General features: G+C 40.5%; 1 protein-coding gene across 6 annotated transcripts in view; it reads left to right on the top strand.

Moving 5' to 3' along the window:
- The window catches only part of EVL (Enah/Vasp-like), a 127,614-nt gene that overhangs the window by 61,181 nt on the left and 44,924 nt on the right, over positions 1-21,509 (top strand). For all 6 annotated transcript variants that reach the window (XM_027730852.2, XM_027730855.2, XM_027730854.2 and 3 more), the window contains exon 3: positions 2,911-3,088. In XM_027730852.2, the coding sequence (XP_027586653.1) occupies positions 2,911-3,088 (178 nt within the window). The remainder of the gene's footprint in view (positions 1-2,910; positions 3,089-21,509) is intronic.

Raw genomic sequence — 21,509 nt, 5'->3', positions numbered from 1 at the left:
AGTCTCCAGAACATCTGTACAAGACACCTTTGTGCACTCAATCTTAACAACAGCAGGTGAACCCCTTTTCTTTTGTAGTATTTTCCATAAACGTGAGCCAAAGGAGATAAAATGAAATTCTGGCTATTTTAAGTTTCATTTCCCAGTTTCAAACTCTGTGATTTGAGTTTGAAGACAAAATAATACATATGTAGACAAGCTGATGATTACTGAAGGTCAGCATTCAAATTCTGTCTTTGTTCGACTAAAGGGATCAAACCCTCAGAACAGAGCAGATTCTCGGAGTTCCTTGGGTCGAGGTTCTGGGGAAGCAGGTTTTGAACAGTTTACCTGACTTCTATTAAAGAATTTTTGGCATAGGTTTTTACAATTTCTGCCTTTAATTATGCAGATACATTGCGCACTCTGGTGCTCTTTGGACTTTGATAGTGGCGTCCTTTGAAACTCAAGTTTCTTTTAGTAGGTGAGAAAGACTCACTTTGAAAGCCTTATAGAAGCTCACAGTCTTTTTAAACATTTCCTTGAAGATACTGACTGTGCCTTCCCTTGGTGAATTGCTCAAAAATGATTGGAAAACTTAAAAATTGGTCCATGTTAAAACTTTGGATTAGTAATCCAGGCATGGATGCTCCATGATGCTCCAGAAACTCCTTGAGTGTGACCAACATCGGTACAGGCTCAGTGGAAGAATGGGGGTGATGTCACCAGCTTTCAAGAAAAAAAGACAATCTAAGCTGTCAATTATAATGCAAGTTCAGTGCCTTTGCTAAGACCAGTTTCCACTTCATTCTGGTTGGTGTGGCTGCATTTCCACACAGCATGCTGGCAAAGTCGTTCCCATTTTCAGGGGACTAACCCTTGGGAGCCTGTGTACCAAATGTAGGCTGCATCTTCCTTTGGCTCACAGGTCAGGAATCTCTCAATGAAATGTGTCAAAAACAGCAGTGTAGGTCTGATTGCTTCCCAGTGCATTTGCATGAAACCTTAATAATGATACCAGTTTGAGTGCAAAAGTTGGACTATCATATTTGTGCCTAAAGCTAGACCAAGTATTCAAAGACTGTCTGCTATGTCACTGTTTAATGATGGCTAAGGTAAGTAAATTCATTCTAGTAATAAGAGTCTATCTGTAATTATCTAGCGGCATAGTGGCTTCTTTGCTGGTTTCCATAATTTTTTGTATATTAATATATACATCTGTTAACTATATCAATGAGACAGTGTTATCCTTCAAAAACAGGAATATGTGTAAAACAATTTGTTGCTTATTAGGTGTTCATCTAATATTTTTCTGCCAATTTAAACTGGCAATCCACTGAAAATTCAGAACTCAGAGTTAGGAGTCATTAATCTTTGAAATTAGTTTTAAAAATCTGCCTTTATAATTAAGAAGAATTGTCAGTCATCTAATAAAAATGTTGTTGGACTAATTAAATACACTGGAGCTTTTTAATTGCAGCTGTAGTGTTAATAGAAAACTTTCCAAAAAATGTATTGGTAGGTTTTCTGGTGTGGGGGATCCACCTCTAACGTAAATATTGTGTACAAAGTTGACTCATTACTGGCTCTCTGTTCCTTTGTCTTCAGTTGTTTCTCCCATTTTATAAAGCCCAGGATGGGAAGACGTGTGCTAAGAATGAGCTCCTGGACAGCATGCACAAAAGTCCTCTTCCTACTCCTGTAAACCAGTGTCCAGCCCATTTAATTTACATATGAGCCACCCAAACTAGTGTGATGATTTCCATTGATTGACTTTCAGTGAGGGTCAGAATATGTGGGATTGTTCTGGCTCTTGATAAAACTCCAGCCAAAATAAATCCATTTGCAGGTGCAATCTGGAACATTCAAGACGAGATTTGCTGTATTTAAACAATGAACTTTTCCTGCTCATAATTTCAAGGTTCTCTGTCCCTGGTTCCCTTCTGTCCCCAGCCTGTGTGAGCTGATAAAGGGGGAGCCTCCATTTCCTACAACTTTGTTGTTTTCAATGCACTGTGTCTGGTTATGGGAATAATTATTATCCCTTCTGCTGGCATTTTGTTTCTTAACTTTGTGTCACAACAGAGTACCACTGCCAGTGCACAGATGGGTATCTCAGGGATGTTGTCTGTGCCATCCGTCCTTCTGGCCTATTAGTGGTGCCAGGGGCACTCCTGCCTCTCCCCTTTCAGCTAGATCAGGTCACACTTTTAGCATTGGAGGTTTCTGGTTGGATCCCAGTTACACTGTGTAGCTGGATGTCCCATGTGCCCTACCCAAGGATAAACAGGGCATTGTATTTAGCAGATTAAATCAAAATATACAGAACCATCCTCCTGCTGCAGTCACCCCTTACCTGGAAAATATCACTCATACAGCAAGGGAGGAGGTGGGAGCGGAAATATGTGGTTGTCTGGTTTTGTCATTGCCTGTCTGATTCTAGAGGAAAAATTCTCAACACAAGAAGCTGGTGGTGATCAGGTGCATGGGAGGAGAAAAGCAGAGCTGGTGCAATGAGTCAAAACATTTATCTGCTGTAGGGCAGGGTTAGTGCCAAGAGCTCTGTCTGGCTCTTTTTCTAACAATTGTCCATGATCATCCTCCAAAAGATGGCACTGGCTCCTGACAGCTGTCTGCAGCATCTGCACAGCTGCATCCTGTGAAGGTGCTGTAGAAAACACGAGCAGGTAATAGATTTTGCAAAACTGGCTTGCAAGTCCCCGAGGCTGAATTGAACTGTTGTAAATCTCACCCTTAGATGTGGGTCTTCTGTCACTGGAACACGCACTGCCTTACTGTACAGCCATGTAGGAGCTGCCAAAGGAACTGCCTCTACCAATTTAGTTAACCTTTACACAAGGGTTGAGTGGGTTTTTTCCCCACTGTAAACAGAACTATTTTTAATCCTTACCCCTCTCTTTCAAATCACAGGTAGTGATTAATTACTCAATTGTGAAAGGATTGAAGTACAATCAAGCAACACCTACCTTTCATCAATGGCGCGACGCACGGCAAGTCTATGGCTTGAATTTTGCAAGCAAAGAAGAGGCTACCACGTTCTCCAATGCAATGCTGTTTGCTCTGAATATCATGAACTCACAAGATGGAGGTAAATTAATCTCTATTAAACTGTGACATTTTATAATGTTTGTTATCAATCGCCTAGTGCAGTTGTATTGGATAGTATGCCATTATAAAACATGTTATAATAAAAAAACTTAACCTCTAGTAGACAGCCTTTAGATCAGCATTTGCTGTAGTATAAATTGTACATGTTTTCAGGTTTTATTTCCATTCCTTCTCATTTTTCGTGGTGCCTTAACTCACCACAGTTATTTGGGAATGCCTCAGCAGGCAGGTAGGTACACTGATTTATGTGGATCTGTATATGTTTTACATGTAAGAAGGCAGAATATAACTTTAAATAAACAGAAGCTAGAGCAAAATTAGCAACATTTTATAACATAGAACTTGGAGCTGGTATTTCCAGTGTGTTGGGTGTCAGCTTCAGCCGATGGATCAGCTTTCAAAAAGATGAGTGTGTGGCACCTTGATTATTTCAGAAGGTAAAATGTAAAGGCTTGTGCTCTGGTCATTGATTGATATCCCTCAATACTACCTTGACTGCAGAAAAAATTTGTGGTAAAGTTTGCTGTTCTGAGAATTTGTCATTGCACTAGCTTGAGAAGGGCCCAAAATAACATCCTGGTTTCTCAGTGGAAACCAGTTTCTGGTCTGTGGTATCTGGATGAAGTACTGCCCTCAGTTACACGCTCATGACCTCTCTGCAGCTCCTGGGTTGGGAACAGAGCAGTCCTTGTGTGGTGTCTTTTTTTCCCTGTAAAATACACACCACAGCCCTATTTTCCTTTTGCAAACACAGTGAGTCAAGGTTTACATCACCTGCTGCCATCCAGGTTTCACTGCAGTGTTCACTGGCAATGGACAGCAGCTCTTTAGAGAGAGGTTGTTGCCTGACAACCTTCAATGCACAAATATGTCTTACTAAAAGGCATATTTGTAATATAAAAGTTCATATTTTTTATTCTGCTATTTCTGACCTATTAAGCTGAAAAATTCAAAAGGCATCAAAAATCAAGAAGTATTTTAAATTCTGAGCTATATTTAGAAATACTGAGGACTTAATCCTGCTTTCTTCAGATTGAACATTTTCAGCTGTAGTTGTGCCACAGCAGGAGACTTCATGAGGAAATCTGGCCAAGATTCAGCAGTTCTAAATTTATGCATATCTGCAGAGTACAAAGCTCTTTGGCTGCTCAGATGCTCTCAGCCCCTGTAGACCACCAAATAAGACTCCAAATTTGGATACTTTGACTATGGTCTTGGTGTAGTGATTAGTTTAATGCCTGTGATGATTCTGCCTTTCTTCTGAAAGTCCTTAAGTTTAGGTTGGGTTTTTTTCCCCATCTGTCTCTTCCTGTCAAAGGGAGTGAGGTTTTTGCAGGATTTTGATGTTGTTTCAGGGAGGTGCCTTGTGGAAACACAGGCCTCAGGATGAGAATTTATTGCACGTAGGCTAAAATGAAAGAAACTGTCTTATGGTTGATACTTTAATTATGTTAGCTACTCTTAGGAAAGAACAAGAGGTATTTTAAGAAAGTATTTTTGCATACTTAAAAGCTTATTAAATTTCTGGGAAGTTTATGAATATACAACAAATAATAATTTGCATTTTGCATTTTTGGGGGTATTTATTTACTTAGCGCACCAAAGTGTGCTTTAGATCCTTTACAGACTTAAGATGCAGCCTATGCTGAAGAGCTTGCATTTAGAGTTCATAGTCGTCACATACACAGACATGAATTGGGTCACAGATGAAAAAATTTCCTACTTTCTTTTCTGTAAAAACAAATGGTCTGGTAAATATTCTGTCTTCAACAACCCCTTTTCTTTCATACCTAAAGTGTTAGAAGTTTCAAAGATTTCCAGTCATCCCATTCTTTACAGCTGAGCTTGTCAAAAACTGAAATTTGGTTTAAAGATAATTTCAGTATTTGAGGTTTTTTAAAAAAATCTCTGATTCTATGAAACAAATTCCTCAAATACTCATTTTTATTAATTCTTTTTCATTATGACATTTATTTCTATAAATATTTCTTTTTTATTTATATTAGCTACAGGTCGATAATAGATTATATTGAGGACTTTTATATCATCATAAGTTTCCCAGTTATTGCAATGATCTCAGTGTGCAAGTTGACAGCAAAAGTCCATAATGGATATAAGGTATAAGACGTTTTTTCAGGTCTGCTCTTCCAGGCTCCTGTATATATTTGTGAGTATGAATTAATGCAAATAGGAATTCACACAGACACACATATCCATATATCTTTTCAGGCACAGCCACTGCCTGCATACTCCATCCATTCTGCTGCCTGCATACTGCATTAGAGTCTTCTTTTTCATATGGAAAAATCATTAGGAAAAAAATGTATTTATTATATCTACGCATCCATGTATTGAAGTTGCTCATGTGCTTATGCAGATGGATGGCAGCTTTAAGGGGTGCATTTGTATTCACAGAACTGCTCCACACACTAATAAAATGCTCTACCAAAACCACAGTGTTAAACAGAGATTCCCTCTGGCACTTTCGTAGGACAGCACACCCTATCTGCTAACTCTACAGCTTGAAATATGCTATGTGCACTGCTTGGGATGTGCTATTTCTAATCTTTAGTTTTTTCATATATTCCCTGCTGAGACATTATTATGTTTAGGAACTTCTGATCTTCCCATAGTTGAATAGATTCTGGCTTCCATGGCTGCTTCTCCCTTCATTCTACCACCCACTTCCATAAACTAAAATTAATCATGGTAGACTACAGCAGAAAATGTGAGACTGCATCATATCTTCAGCAGACATGGAGTCAGGATCTGTAACATTGGGAAAAATAACTAGTCTTGGCACAAAGCAATGGCGTGGGGTTTTGAATGGTGCATTAAGCTGAATTAGTTTAAAAAAATTATAGCAGTCTGTGTTTTGGGGAGTTGGAATTAATTTTTAGGTAGTGCTGACTTTCACATTACTGGGTCACTTTAAATGAACATACAGTTATGAACAAGTGATGAGAATTACCGTATTGTCCCTCCTCCTCACAAGAGAAACTATGACGCCCAAGATCAACCACAGGCACTGCTCTCTCTGTACTGATAACATGAGGCATGAGTGAAAACTAAACCAAGTGCTTCATTAAATGCCTATGGTTAAATAGGCTGAATCAGATCCTACAGCCAGACCATGTTAACCTGGGTTGCATGTCAAGATCAGCACTGGGGAGTGGATCTTCCCAGGGGTATGACATCCCAAAGAGCACAAAAGTTGGGAGAAAAGCCACAGTCTAAATTCTCTGTCTAGTTATATTTCTGCAGGCAATGTGCTCATACCCTTACCTGTGGAGAGGTCTGGCCATCTTACATGTGTCCAAGTTCCCAGTGCTGTGGTGAGAGCCTCTCCCAGTGCACATCCTCAGGGTGGGCTAGAGCAAACCTTGCAGGAGGTGAACACAGACTCAGCTCAGTCTTGTGCTTTGTAAGGATGCTTGTGACTGTGTTTGGAATAATCTGAAATTAGAGAAAATAAGACTAAAAAGAAAATAATAATACAAATATGTACCATCCTTCCTTTAGAGATTGACAGTTGCCTCACTAAATCACAATTGTTTACCTTCCAGTTTGTTTATATGCCTAATTACTTTGATTTTCTTATGCATTTCTTTAATCTGTTCTCTTTTGCAATAAAAAGCAAGGGGTTGGTCCTGAGCCAGCCTGCAAAATGAGAGCAAATGATAACATTGACTTGCTCATTACCAATCTCTTGCTTACAGTTCTTTAATGGTGACATTTAGTAAGACCATTAGTATGACAAACAACTTCCCATTTAATTGTTTTTCTTTCATGGGTGTCCACTTCATGAAGATAGACCTTTCACTGGCATAAGTTACCTGATACAAGCTAGTGTGTCACTAGCTTACTTTGTCACCTGCAGCCAGGTTTCACTGGGAGCAGAGCATCACTCCTTCTTGCCCCAGGAGACTATGGAAAAAGCATTTTGCATGGATCCTGCCCACGGGCTGATGTTTGCTAAGCAGACAAGGTTCATATTCTTCAAGGCTTACATCCTCTTAGATGTGATGCAATGACTGGTGGCAGTGCAGCATCATTATTGGAGCAGGACACAAAGTGAGGATATTAGTAGGCTAAAACGGGCAAGTTCTACCCTGACGTAATTTTGTGGGAAATCCAGCAGTGCCTGTGGTGAAGGTAACTTTCTGCAGGGCTTAACTGGAGCCTGTGCACTCGGTGCTTCTCAGTGGTTACACTTCCCTGAGAGACTATTTTCTCTCATTTCTTGCTCCCCAAATTTCTGGGGACAGGCAAAGGAATTCTTCATCATCTTCCTTCCTTATTTGCACACTTCAGACATTTGAGTCCCTGCTGGTCCCTGGCATCACCTGCATGTTCCCATGCTGCAGAAGGAGGCAGTGGCTCAGCTCTGTGGCTGGGCGTGACCAGCTCTGGGGGCATCTCGGGCTTCCATGGCTTAAAGACTTGTTACTTCTTGGAGGAGAATTAAGGCTCTGATCTGTGCTACTGGTGAATGCTGCCTGTGACGTGAATAAAACATATTATGACTTTCACTTTTCTTTTGATCTTTTTACCTTCAGGACTTGGATACTTATTGTTGGTTTACAATGCATGAAAATCCTATTTCTAAATGTAAACACCACATACTGGAAAGCCTTAAGCAGAGGGCTCTGTTGTGGAGTTAATCATAGTTAGAGGTCAGCTTCTTTTTCTGACTAAGGGAGAAGTTGGAGGAAAGCATGAAATGGTAGGAGAGAGGTTTGAAGAAAATTAATAGTGATATATTTATTTGTTTATTTCTTGTAAGAAAGCAGTAAATAATGTTCTAAGTGTCTTAAAGACCACACAATACAGACTCAGGTCATGGAAGGTGCAGAGGTCAGCCCCATACCTCCCCACATGATGCTTCACAGACCTAGCCTTAATTCTGCAGGGAGAATATTTTGGTAGTCAGAAGGATTGCTCTTCACCCTCTTCCTCTCATTAGAAGATCTGCTGGCTTTTCTTTTCCACCACTGAGGATTATTTGGCAGGTATTTCTCTAGCCGCCTTTCCCATAAGTTGTATTTTATGAAGTTCTTCAGAGTTTGAGATATTTTTCCATTCCTTCAGTCAGTCTGCTTTTATCCTTGTACAGAAGTGACAGCATTTCTGTATTGCTGAGAGGAAGTTCCTTGGAAAGCGCTTTGATCCCACCAAAATAAGGGGATAAATAACAGAATAAAGCATTGATTCATCGAACAGCAGATAAACTGGCAGAATATAGCATACATTCTCTCTCTTAGTTAGATGCCCTAAGTATTTGCAAGATTTCTGTCAGTGAAGGATGTGTGTGAAGATTACAGTGCACTGGATTTCAGATGAAAGTCTACACAGGTTTTTTAATACATTTTTCTAATGTTATATTTAGTTCATTTTTCATTAGAATTTTTCCAACTAGTCCCATGTCTCTCGGTTTTTCAGTGGCACCAAAGTGTAACTGCTGGGAAACTCAGTCAGTTGAATTCATCTTCTACAGTGCAGTGCCTGTTTTATTTGATAATATTGCCCCAAGACTTCCCAGCACCACAGAGGGACACAGTGTGGGAAGACAAAAGACTGCATCTTCATTACAGTGCTGCATAATACATAAAATCACTCATCAATAATGGAAGGGACCCACCACAGAACACAATGCCCACTTGCAGCCAGCTGGTTCCAAAACCGTACTGGTGTGAAGGGATCTGTGCCCCATGCAAGATGCTTTGCATACTGTGCTGCAGACTTGTTTCCCCTGCTGTCAGGTGTGTTGATGCAGATTATAAAGCACTAAGATGGTATATTCTGTGCACATTGTACTTTTAAGTGTGCTAATAACATGTAAAGGCACGTGTAACTTCATATTCCATAGGCATTGCAGAACTGTAAGCATGCATCCTGCTGCAGGTCTTTGAGCCAAGTCATTCCACAAGTTGTTCCTATTTATAGTTTAGTCATAGAGAATTTGTAAGTAACAAACTTTTGAACTCACTGGTGTAAATATGATCCATGTGGCCAGACACCTAGTGCTAGCCAAAATAGCAGCCCGCAGGCAATGGTTACTTGGGTGCATGTGAAAAATACAAAGCACTTTTGCTGCTTTAAAAAACAAAGCTTTCCCAGGGGAAAGAATCTTTTCTGATTGATGTCTTTCAAAAACACCAGAGAAAGGTTTAGAGAAACACAGTTTTTCCAGCCTCATACCTACCCCAGTTTCAATATTAACTTTAGAAGCTCAGAAAGGCTCTGCAGGTAGGGCAGTTTCTGTTCTAAATTGCTGTGCTTTGTAAGTCAATGAAGAGGGAGGGAAAATTCAAGTAAGATGATGAGCTTTTTCCTTTCGTCTGCTGCATTGCTTTATCACTGGAACTGTTCCAGAAAAATTCACCTGACTTATACATAATCTTTTAGTATATTGCTTACTATAGAAATAAATTCATTCTTTGCAAACTGGACAGAGATGAGCTGTTACCAGCAAATCAGGGGTGAATTTATTGAGCAACCAGTGAAGGGCACCCCCTAGCCAGTGCCCCACAGCATTTTTGACCCTTTGAGAGCAAGAGTCCCTTGTGAACCCGGCTGAAAAACATCAGCTTGGCCCACAGGAGCACTCATCATGTCTAGCTCCCAAGGTGTTTTCTTGCTGTGCTGGTGGGGATGACAGTCCTCATATAAGCCCACTGCCCATCTTTCTTAAACAATGAACATTTCTCCACCTGGAATAAAGGCACTTACCTTGCAAGCTTCCCCTGCCTGCTCAAATGTCCTCTTCTCAGGTTAACCTGGGTTTCCTAAGTTGAATATATGACATTTCTAAGAACCTGGGTACACTTCACATTAAGAGAATCATGCTTAAAACCAGAACTGGAGGAAGTTGGCCCAGCCAGAAGAAGCAGTGAATAAAATTGGTTAGTCTTCTGTGTTAGCTTGGCTCTGTCTGACTGGAGCACAGGAGGTGAATTGCTTCATTCATGAATAGATAAACTGGGATTACAGACTCCTTTCAGTGTTAGAACTGTAAATATAATTGCTATTATTCATCTGTCAGGAAGTATCAAACTGTTATTTAATTATTCTGCTCTATAGAAGTAGGCATTTTTTCAATTCAGTTTTTCAGTCCCTCAGATGGTAGGGATCCATGGCAGAAAGTTTTCCAGGGCACTGAAGTGCTCTCCAAATGATATGCAAATAAAAACCCATGACATGTTGCTTGTACACATCTTAGCCACTTTCCTGCAGGACTCTATTGTATGCCTGCTCAAAGCAGCAGCAGCAGCTCGGGAGCTGCTGTCGAACGTCTAGAACAACAAAAGGTGCCTCTGTTCTTTGAAGAGCATAATAAATCTAATGGCTCTTGAGTCTCTTCCTGATGTTTTTTGCTGTGCTGAATTCTTCTCCACTAAATGAAAACCCCTTCAGGAAGGAAACTGTGTGTGGGAAAAAGAATTGTTGAAAGATTTAAGAGAGACTTGCACACGTTGAGAGCAAAGACTTGTGCTAGCAAGATTCCCTAGCACCATTGCCTTCAAACCCTTGTTCTTCTGAAAATGGTGCAAACTGGCAAAGTTCCCAGAGCTCAGTGGTAGGAGATTCAGTGTGGCTTTTTCACTAGACTACAATAAGTGGCAGAAGAATATATTCGCTTAGGAAAAAAAAGTAATTATCAAAATTTGAGAAGTCTAGTAATTTATGTGCAAGCAGTGTAGGCCGGATTTTGGCTGGTGTTCATTTGGAGACCATTTATAGGGTGTTTGCTTGCTGAATACACCCCTTCATCAGCAAGGGCTTCTTTTTTGGGGTTAGTCTGGACTGTATGTACATCATGTCTTGTGTCAGCCAATGGCTGTGAGTGGAGCTCAGCCTTGAGCAAAAGTGCAAAAGCTGCTTTGCGCCAGGAGATGTTGTGACTCAGAAGCAGCTCCGTGTCACTCTTCCTCCTCTCCTTCCTCTCCTCTCCCCAGGGACATGGCAGGAGAAGGAGTACCTGCCCTCAGCCTATGTCAGCAGTGCACTGCCAGCACCCTCAGGCTCAGCTCCTCGGGCGGGCAGTGATGGGCTCTGCCTTGCCCCTGACCCTCTGCTCTGCACAGGCAGAGAGCAAAGGGTTGGGTTTACACCTCACTGCCTTCTAAGCTCCTACCCCTAGTCTGTGCTTAGAGTCCACGGCTCTTTAAAAATCTGAAGCATATTAAGAACAAATGGCTTTCTGTGATGAGAACAGTATTTTTCTCTTTACCTTTTCCAATGCATCCTTTGGCATGTTGAGTCTCAGTGCATTTTGTTTTGCTCGCCAGTTACAGTCTATGGGACATCGATTTATTGATTGAGTATCTGATTTCTTTCAATGAAAGATAAATTGCTTCTTGGAAGAGATTTGATTTTTTCACAAACCTCCTTTCAGTTTTGTGTTCATTTTCTGTTACTCTTAAAGTACTTTGATACTTGATGTGCTGGGGTGTTCCCTAAAATAACAATAAAATGACTTTGTGTCAGAACACAAATTGCTTTTTTAAGGCAGTTTGTCTTCCTTTTCCGACCCTACATGAATTAGAGGTGCTGTAATTCAACACAGAACAGTACTCTGGTTACCTCTGCACATACACTGATATCTCACCCCACTCTTTGGATTGATTCACACTGTCTTTAGAGCCAAATATTGGCATAGTTCATAACATATAATGTCACAGAATAAGTCTAGAAGAACATTCTGTGGAATTTTTACCACTAGAAGAGGAAAAAGAATATTGAAATAAAATAGACTTTTCTAAATACTGTGATGGATGGCCTCATTCTTAAAACAAACAAACAAAAAAATGACCAGGCAGTGTGTTGTGGTGGTAGTTACACAAATGCAGATTTGCAAAGAGTGACAGATATTGACAGGTTCTCCAAGCTTGAATCAGCCAAACTAGACTTAATTTTACAATGGTGCTGCACTTCTCCAAATGCTCTTTATTTTTGGAAAAGTGAACTGCAGAAACTTTCAAGAGATTGTACAAAAAGTGACATCTCCAGCTTTCTCCAGCATTAATAAGTATCTGAATATACATAACACAGGAATAAGCGTTGTATTCATTTTGAATCATCTTGCAGAAATAGCGCATTCTGATAATGATGATGTTGTCTAATTGTAGTGTTAGCCCCCTCCCACAAATACTTATTTTATAGTGTTCCCAGGTACCCTATGTAATTCTTGGGTGCTAGCTAATTTTTTATCAGCATTTAACTTGAACGGAGACACACAAATGTGTAGGGGTTAAGATAGGTTTTGGTTATTATCACAGAATGGTTTGGCTTGGAAGGGACCTTAAAGATCATATAGTTCCAATCGCCCTGCCATGGGCAGGGACACCTTTCACTAGACCAGGTTGCTCAAAGCCCCATCCCACCTGGCCTTAGCTGCTGAGCTGGCAAGCAACTTGGTTCTTTTTTTAATTTAGAAGACTTTCTGCATTCCCAGCTAAGAGCCAGATCTTGTAATAGTTTGTCATCATACAGTAACGCACATACTCCCCTAGCTGTGATCCCACTCCTAACAAGTAATAATTCTGTGACCATGATCCTCCTGTTAACAGGAGTAGAAACATAGGAACAGTGTCAGATGCTCCTGGGACAGTCAGTTATGTATTTTAGGTGTCTCTAAAGGCAAAATTCATCTCATTTTTCATCTCTTTTTCATCACTGACTGTAAAGGATTGCTGCTAAGAACGCTTCTTTGGTTCCTGACAATTTTGCTATGATCTTCTTCCAAACTTTCTAATTAATGAATTAATGATTTCTAATTATCGTGTAATTAATTAGTAACTACAATGATAATTACACCTCTAGTGTAATAATAATAAATCAGGGATCTGGAATATAATGTGCATAAGCTGTGTTTTTAGTGATGCTCCTGTGGATTTGACAGTTAGAGAGAACTCACAGGACTTCATGTGTGTTGTGCATATCCTTATGTGTGTGTTCACATGAGCAACACACATCACATTATCACTTTTCTAAGTGCCTGAGCTCTGCAAACAGATGGGTTTCGTGCATGCAAATTTTTTGATTTTGTACCATGAGTGAATTCGTGAAGAAATTTACACATATATAGGTAGAAATCAAGAATAAGTTGCTGGGCCGAGAGGATTTTTCACACGTAATCAAAATAAAATTGGTAGTATTTTGAATTTTGTCTTTAAACTCTGCTTTCATTATGTTCCATGGTTCATGAGCAAATAACATACACTAAAACGTGTTTGTTGTCAAAACACACAGTGTTTAGGACCAGAGGACTGCGTGGGGACAGTCAGTCGTGCAGCTGAGGAGGTGGGGCACAGCTCTGCGACCCTCTCTGGTGGCAGGCTCAGCTGAGGGGAAAGTCTGCTTCATTCCAGCCACCGAGTGAATCGCCATATGCTGCTGCCAGCAAAGCATGCAGAGCAGCTTCTGCTGCTGGCTGGTAATCCCTGGGAAGCTCACAGAAAGTCTATTAATGGCCTTCTTAGATGACTCTGTGCGGTCACCCAGCATCTTATTTTTCACCAGTCAGGGACTCGAAAGCAAGCAGAATCTCAGACTCTTATGGCAATGACTGTTGTAATTTCTCCGGTTAATCCTGATGAAGCAATACAGCTGAAAATGGGATTCATTTAGCTGAACTTCAGCCATTGAAATGCTAGGCATCTAGTTTACAGTAATTGTATGCTTTCCTTTCCATGCCACAGAGCAAGGAGGGCTCACCTGGAGGTGATGAGTGTGTAGTCCTGCGCTGCTGGCTGGTGGCCCGGCAAGCTGCACAGTCCCTGCCACACAGCAGGGAGCAAACTGCAAGTGTGATAGAATGGAACAGTATCGTGTCATCCTGCAGTTCAGGAAGGAAGCAATCTGCTGATAGGTGATTTTAGTTCCCAAGGCATCCAGCCTTTGCCCTTGTACGTGCTCAGCTGCACAACTGAGCTGGAGACAGCGTGACTCAGGTCTTGAAGATGCACTTAAAATTCTGCTCCACTTCTACTGACAGAATAGCCAAACCCTGCCAAGCAATAACCGTCAATCAGATTTGCATGGATTGCTTTATCTGTTGGTCTTGATTAGTATTCTGGAGAGCTCTATAGAAAACATCAATTTTAATTCGTTTCCTTTAGCGCTGGTTTCCAGGTACTCCCTCTGGTGGTTAGTGCAGCGCCTGAAAGCTGTGAGAACATCATCTGTGTGATACAGCATGCTCCAAGAGGTGGATTGAGAAGTATCTTGGCTTTTTTCCAACCTTTAAAAATAAACTTGGGGTCACGAGTCATTGAAGTTATCACCTCTTTTGACTGTTTGAACTTGTTAAATGTGAACTGCACGTTCTTGTGAAGAAATTATGCATTTCCTGCAGCGTGGCAGAGCGAGGAGCAAGACTGCAGGTACCTGTGTGCTGGTCTGGTCAGGAGCAAGAGGACATTCAGAAGGTTGGATATTGTCAGAAATCCATTTGAATATGGATTGTCCTGAAATTTAACAGATGTCAATTCTAAGGTGTTTTAGTTTATGGAATATATATTTTTTCTTTTTTTTTTTGAATAATTGGCATCCACAATAGAAATTACTCTCCACATTTGAATCTGGGTCCTTGGGTTCTCCTTCATCATTTACAAATGCATACATTTCAGTTTCACTTCTCAAGATGCTTTTGACAGCAAATCTTATGGGATCCTTGCTAAATGCAAAAGGAAACACTCTGAATCAGCAGAACAGCAAGGCTGACTGAACTTGGACAAAAAGAGACTAGCCTTTTGGTGTCCTCCAGAGCCTGCCAAATCACTAAGTGCTGCTGATGACTAACAAGGGTGGTACATCTAATGCAAAGGCTGGCAAGAGTTAGCATGCACACTGCCACAGGAGGGGCACCCTTGATCAGGGATGGAAAGGTGGATGGCTGCAGGGAGCCAAAGGGCAACAGAAGCATCCAAGCTGCTCCCTGCAGCACTCGAGATTTGTGGCTAAATGTGTGAACAAGTTTCCAGATCTGCAGTGGGGGCAGAAGGCACCAGTAGAAAGCTTTGTTCCTGCATAGTCAGCAACAAAACTCCTGACAGAAAAATGAGTCATTTACCCCTAATTTGTGAAAGGAAGAGGGATTTGAAAAGTGTAACAAAGATGAGGATCCAAATGGAAGTATGCCTCATGCTTCCTGTTGATTATTTAATTTCTCATCTCTCTGACCTTTCTGATCATCCTGAATATAATATTTACACTTCTTCAGAGCTAAAACTTGAAAATAGATATATGGCTCTTTGGGAGATCTGGCATTTATTTCTTTTTTTGCTATCTGCTGTAACGTTCACATGAGCACAGAGTAACTGCATTTTTTTGACTGTTATTGCAATGATTTTCTTACAGACGAGATTGCCCCTGGGTGGCTTTGCATTATCTCATCGTCCTGAGAGTGCACCCCCAAATCTCCTCCTATTGCTTATCAGAATTTACTTCTGTGTCCAGAAATTGGCCAACTAGTGTCATGCTGTATATTTTTCTTGTCTTACATCACATTATACTGCAGTTACATCTGTCAACACCGCCGTATTTTTAAATAATGTTTTCCCTGACACTGCAAATGGTGCAGAACATTATAGGCAGACGAATTGAGCTGTTGGAGTTGGGGGCAGGGAATTTGGTCAGCAAACCATAATACACAGGAAGTTATTTTTACAGTGATACAGTAAGAAACCATTGCAAAAGCCTCAACAGTGCAGAGATGTGTCCTTGGTCATGCTGTAAAGGTCAGCGTTGATGTGTTGGGCACATTGATGGGGGCTGAGCGTGCAAGTGCTGCACCAAAGTCTGTCTTGCAGGCAGGTTTTCTCATGCATTTCACTGCCATGGCTTATATTTATTCTGGTGTCTCTTCAGCTTCTGAAGTTAAATTGCAGATACAACACACAAAAGGTGTGTTTCTTCTGGAGCATTCTTAGGGTGCATCACGCCTGGGCAACTCCCTGAGAGGTCTGTGCCAGGCATGGGGCGGGTGCTCAAGTCACCGTTTCAACCACGATGGGAAAAATGTTTCCAAGGGTTTTCAAGGTTCTTTGAACGGAAACCAAAACTTTTTCCCAGAAACATGTTACATCTGGTCATACTTTTTATTTTACTGAAATCAAAATGGAACTTTTGACCTTCTTAAGAAGGTCATTCTGAAATTATTTTTCATTCTGAAATTACCTTTTGGTTCACTTTTTATTTCCAAATACACATAATGTAAATTACCATATTTGGTTATCATGAAGGCAATGACAAAACCCCAGCTTTCTGATTCAAAGAAAGAGGAATTCAAGCTAAACATTCTTTTATGTTTCCATTTTAAAGCTCAAATTCAAGGCAAATTACAAAAACATTAAAAAAAGTTTTATTGTAAAGATGAAAGGAAACGTGATATTTTTAAAGAAAAGAAATATCTTCTAATGAGAATCAAAATCCCATACATTTCTGTGCTAATTCAGAACTTGTCTTAAATTTTTATAAATTTTGAATTAAACCCCAACATTTTACCAAAAATTCTTTTTTTGTGACTGCACTAGAAACGGTAATGCAGCAATGAGTCCTGGTCAGCAGTCTCTTGAATTATTGGATTTCACATTATTTTTATTACATTTATTTTTAGTGTTAAAATTCATTTACAGCTAATGTGAGAACATTAGCTATTTAAACAAAACTGCAAAACATGTTGTCAGCTTTCACACTCCATAAATTAAACCAGTATTTGTTCATAGTACATGAGAAACAGATACAGTAGGGTGTTTGAGTTTTTTATCATATCAAATAATTCTGAAAGTGTCTGTTGTGCTAATCAGCTGATATGTGGGTTTCATTTCCATTGCTCTGCAACTCTGTGAAAGGGATGATCATGCCTTTGTGTTCTTGTACATATGTGCTTTAAAATTGGGTGGGTTTGTTTTTTCCAGTTTAACCTTGGTTGGAGATTTTGAAACCTTTTTCCCTAGGCTTTCCTCACAGCTTTCTAACTGAGCTCAGCCCCTATGGAAATTACAGTTAAATCTTAGTTTCATTTTTTCAGCTGGAGATTGTCCCCTCATGCAAGTTCCTGTTAATATGAGAACAATTAAGGATGAACTGTGGTCTCCAGGGTTTCTGCCATTATGACCCAAGTTGTCTGGGGTTTGTCCTCTGCAATGGGTTTATCAATGGGGGAGTTGGCCCAAGAAAATTTAAAGCATTTTTTTTTCTTCCTGTCAGTAGTACAGTGGTCTTCCAGTGCTTTTACTTGTGTTCTGGTCATGTTATCAATAACTTAGTCAATAACTTAATTTCAAAAAAAGAACAAACCCAAAATTCGACCTGAAGTGTAACGTCTGAGCTGACTTCATAGTGCACAGCATAAAAAAGAAGAAACTGCTGGTTTGGGGTTGTATTTTTTCACAACATATGCAGTTCTCCTGAAAGGAGATGCTTCTGGAACCACTAAGAATCAGGTCGTGCATTTTTATAGGGCTCAGTGTGCAGGGCTTGTAGAACATGGGATAAGAATTAAATCCCCAAAATCATAGTAATTTGGCCAAACAATCCAATAGCCAGGAGTCCTCAGCGTGAAAATGTCTCTAGAAGAGGGCTAACAGCTGCACCTTGTGGGCTTGAAATGCCTTGCAGAGATAAGGGAAAAAAGCCCTTTGTCATGACACTGTCTTTCATTAAAGTCTTTCATTAACTGACTTTCAGAACTTATTGGTAGGGCTTTGTCTTGTCAGAGTAGATCTTTATTTTCAGGTGGTAAAGATGAGGGCACGTTTACAATGATGACTATGTAGAGAGTATTATGTAAGGATTTATATTCATTTGCATGTCAGATTAAGATTTTATGCCATTCTCCGTGTGAATTAAACACAGATAGCAGTTATGAGAGTTACAAGATTTTCTGATGGGTTTCTGTGCTGAATTGCAGTGAAATCTTATATTATCGGATGAAAGTGCCCACCCTGATACATTAATATCCTTTTGTATTTGGAATGGATATAAAAATAGATATCATACTGTATATGCGAATTATGCACAATATTCACATGGATTTTTATTTCAAAGAAATTAAAGGTCATTCTGACTCCACGGGGAATAAAGTTTACAATTGATAAGACAAAGCCAAGATGCATATCCTTAATGTTACTGGTCCCCTCGGGGAATGGTGCTTCATCTCCTCTGACTCAGGCAGCAGACAGGGTGGATCCAGCTTCCCATGCCACACCCAATCACCACAGTTACAGAGTGCAAACCGTGTGGCATTGCCTTGGCAGAGCCATCTCTCAAAAAAAAAAAAAAAAAAAGTTAATGAAGAGGAAGATAACCCAGAGAGAGAAAGAAAACCCAAGAAAGGCAAGTGATACAAATAAAAACCATTGCTCAGCACCAACCGGATCATGCCCAGCCAGTCCTCAAGCAGCTTCTGCGGGCCAACCCTCTCCCTAGTTCTGTTGGTGAGCATGACACCATATGGTATGGAATATCCCTTGGGTCAGTGGGGGTCAGCTGTCCCTGTTGTGCCCCCTCCCAACTCCTTCTGCACCCCCAACCTGCTCTTTGGTGGGGTGGGGTGAGAGGCAGAAAAGACGCTGCGGAAGTGCTGCTCTGCAACAACGTAAACATCGCTGTATTATCTACATCCTTTCCAACACAAATCCAAAATATAGCCCCATAGTATCTACTGTGAAGAAAATTAACTCTATCCCAGCTGGAACCAGCACACCAGCCTTCTGCAAAGTGATCATCACCCAGCAGTGTAAAAAACTTCATTAATTTCTTCCTGAAAATCTGCTGAACATCAACACAATATATGAACATACAGAGATTTTATTCATAGAATCATAGAATAGTTTAGGTAGGAGGGGACTTCGATAGATCATTCCTTCCAACCCCCTTGCTCTGGGCAGGGATATCGAGCACTGGAACAGGCTGCCCAGGGAATTGGTGGAGTCACCATCCCTGGAGGTATTTAAAAGACATGTAGATGTGGCACTTAGGAACATGGTTTAGTGCTGGACTCAGCAGTGTTAGGTGTACAGTTGCACGGATGATCTGAAGTGTATGTCATGATTTAACCCCATCTGGCAACATAAGTACTGTCTAGCAGCTGCTGGCTCGTTCGACCCCCTAGTGGGATGGGGAGAAGAATCAGAATAAAGGTAAAATACATGGGTTTAGATAAGAACAGTCTAATAATTGAAATAAAATATAGTGATAATCACAATAGTAGTTAAAAGAGAGACAGCAAAAAGAGAGAAATAAGACCCAAGAAAGACAAGTGATGCACAATACAATTGCTTACCACTCACTGACCGATGCCCAGCCTGTCCCCTGGCAGTGATTGGCCCCTCACAGTCAGCTCCTCCAGTTTATGTACTGACCATGACACTCTATGGAAGGGAATATCCCTTTGTCCAGTTCGGGTCAGCTGTCTGGGCCATGCTCCCTCACAGCTTCTTGTGCAGCTCCTCACTGGCAGATAATGGGAAACTGGCAATTCCTTGACTTAGGGTAAGCACTGCTCAGCAACAGCTAAAACATCTGTGTGTTATCTACATTATTCTCATACTGAATCCAGAACACAGCTCTGTACCAGCTATTAGGAAGAAAATTATTCCATCTGAAGCCAGGATAGGGTCTTTTCCAACCTTAATGATTCTATGAATCTATGACCTTTTGCTAGCTCAGGTTGCTCAAAGCACCATTCAACCCGACCTTGAACACTTACAGTGGTGGTGCACCCACAACTCCTCCAGGCAACCTATTCCAGTACTGAGTGCACTGAGCTGCAAAGTCCCAGTTGCCAGTGTTGCTTTTTAGGATTCAGACCCTCTCCTGCTCGTGCCCAGTTCAGCCTCGTCTCCTGCAGGAGGATTTTCTGAGGAAGAGTTTTAAGGGAAAAGCTATCTTGTGCAATATTTCAGTAAGGAAAGAAAATTTCTGTGAAGGAAGTGGATTTTCAGCTGTTGGACTTCACATCAAGAAGAATTATTAAAATGTGAAAATAATGTTCAGCCAGAGGGTAATGGGATGTCCTGATGGTATGAAATAGGCTTCATGGTATTTCAGTGAGAGGCTAGCTCTCACCAGTAAAATGTGTTAGTTAGAAAAGGAGATAAAATGCTCCGACATCCCCAAGTGTGAGTCAGTGTAGGGTTTATAAACATGATCAGGGCTGTTTTGGTTCTGACTGATGATAGTAAGGGACTGTTGTGACTCTGCTACTTCACAACATCTATATTTAAAGTGTCAATGTATCACTTTTTCACAATATTGCGAGTCTGTTCCCCAAAATTCCCTTGAGGTTTATTTATGGCTGCTTTCTCAGTTTTTCATCTCAGCAAATATGATTGATTAAAAACCAAACAACTGTCTTATAGGTATCCCATGGCTCAATTCTTTTGCTGAATTGCTCTTACCTGGTCTCCTGTGCTTGCTACATATATAAATGATCCTGGGATGAGGTGTGCCGCTACCACAAGTACTTGTGAGAGGGAGGTAGCAAGGGGGCCTTCACTAGATATTGAGGAAAATTAACACTGAGCTGGTAAACCCAAACATGTAGACAAGAAACCTGAACATAATTATTCTCTTCTAATATGGCATGGCACATGTCTGGAAATATATATATAAAAAAATTTACAGAATTTTTCATGCCAGGGTTGCAAAAGATGATTTATTTTTAAAATTTCTTTTTAGGGAAAACCTTCAAAAGCAACCAAGTTTTGACAAAAACTGTTCAGCAGGTGCCTTTGTATTTATGTATTGGAATATAGTGAAAAAAGCAAACCAGTTATTAAATATAAAGTAGTGCTTGTCTCTAATAATATGTTTTAAAAATACATCATGTTATTACAGAAGACATGAATATTTGGTGCCCCTGATATCTTGGGTTTAAAAGGGTTCTATTACTAAATTTTTAATACTACATGTTACAATTTCCTCTCTGTTTGTGAGGTGATCATGTTATTACTTTGGCCTAAATAGTAAAAGGTAAATACCTACCCAGCTGGTGTTGGTGGCTAGGGAGTGACACAAGTAGCCCAGCCTTGTGTTCAGAGACATCAACTTGGACCTCAGAACTGCTTTGCTAAAATGGGTTGAGTGAATAAACCCTTCATATCTCACCAGCTAAGTAAGAATTGCTGTAGAGGACATCTGACCTGAGTGAGAGGTTCAAAAGAGCTTCTGTTTTCTGGTTTTGTTGTGGCAGCTGCTGTGGAGCCCCACGTTCCTATGCCATACCCATACGCTCACTCCCCATCTGAGATGTGCACTTTCTACTTTCTAAACTTTCAAGACGTACTACCCCTTGCAAAGTGATATTTAAGATTGAAACTGAGAAGTTTTATCCACCACGTTGGTATTTAAATTCTGCTTAGCAAATCTTGGACAGGCGTAATTCCCACCGC

This window comes from Pipra filicauda, unplaced genomic scaffold (genome assembly GCF_003945595.2).
Source record: "Pipra filicauda isolate LSUMZ 115617 unplaced genomic scaffold, ASM394559v2 scaffold212_size3012638_pilon, whole genome shotgun sequence".
In the NCBI taxonomy this organism is placed as follows: domain Eukaryota; kingdom Metazoa; phylum Chordata; class Aves; order Passeriformes; family Pipridae; genus Pipra; species Pipra filicauda.
The sequence above is the reverse complement of the archived record's forward strand: the minus strand, read 5'-3'. Positions and strand labels throughout refer to the sequence as shown.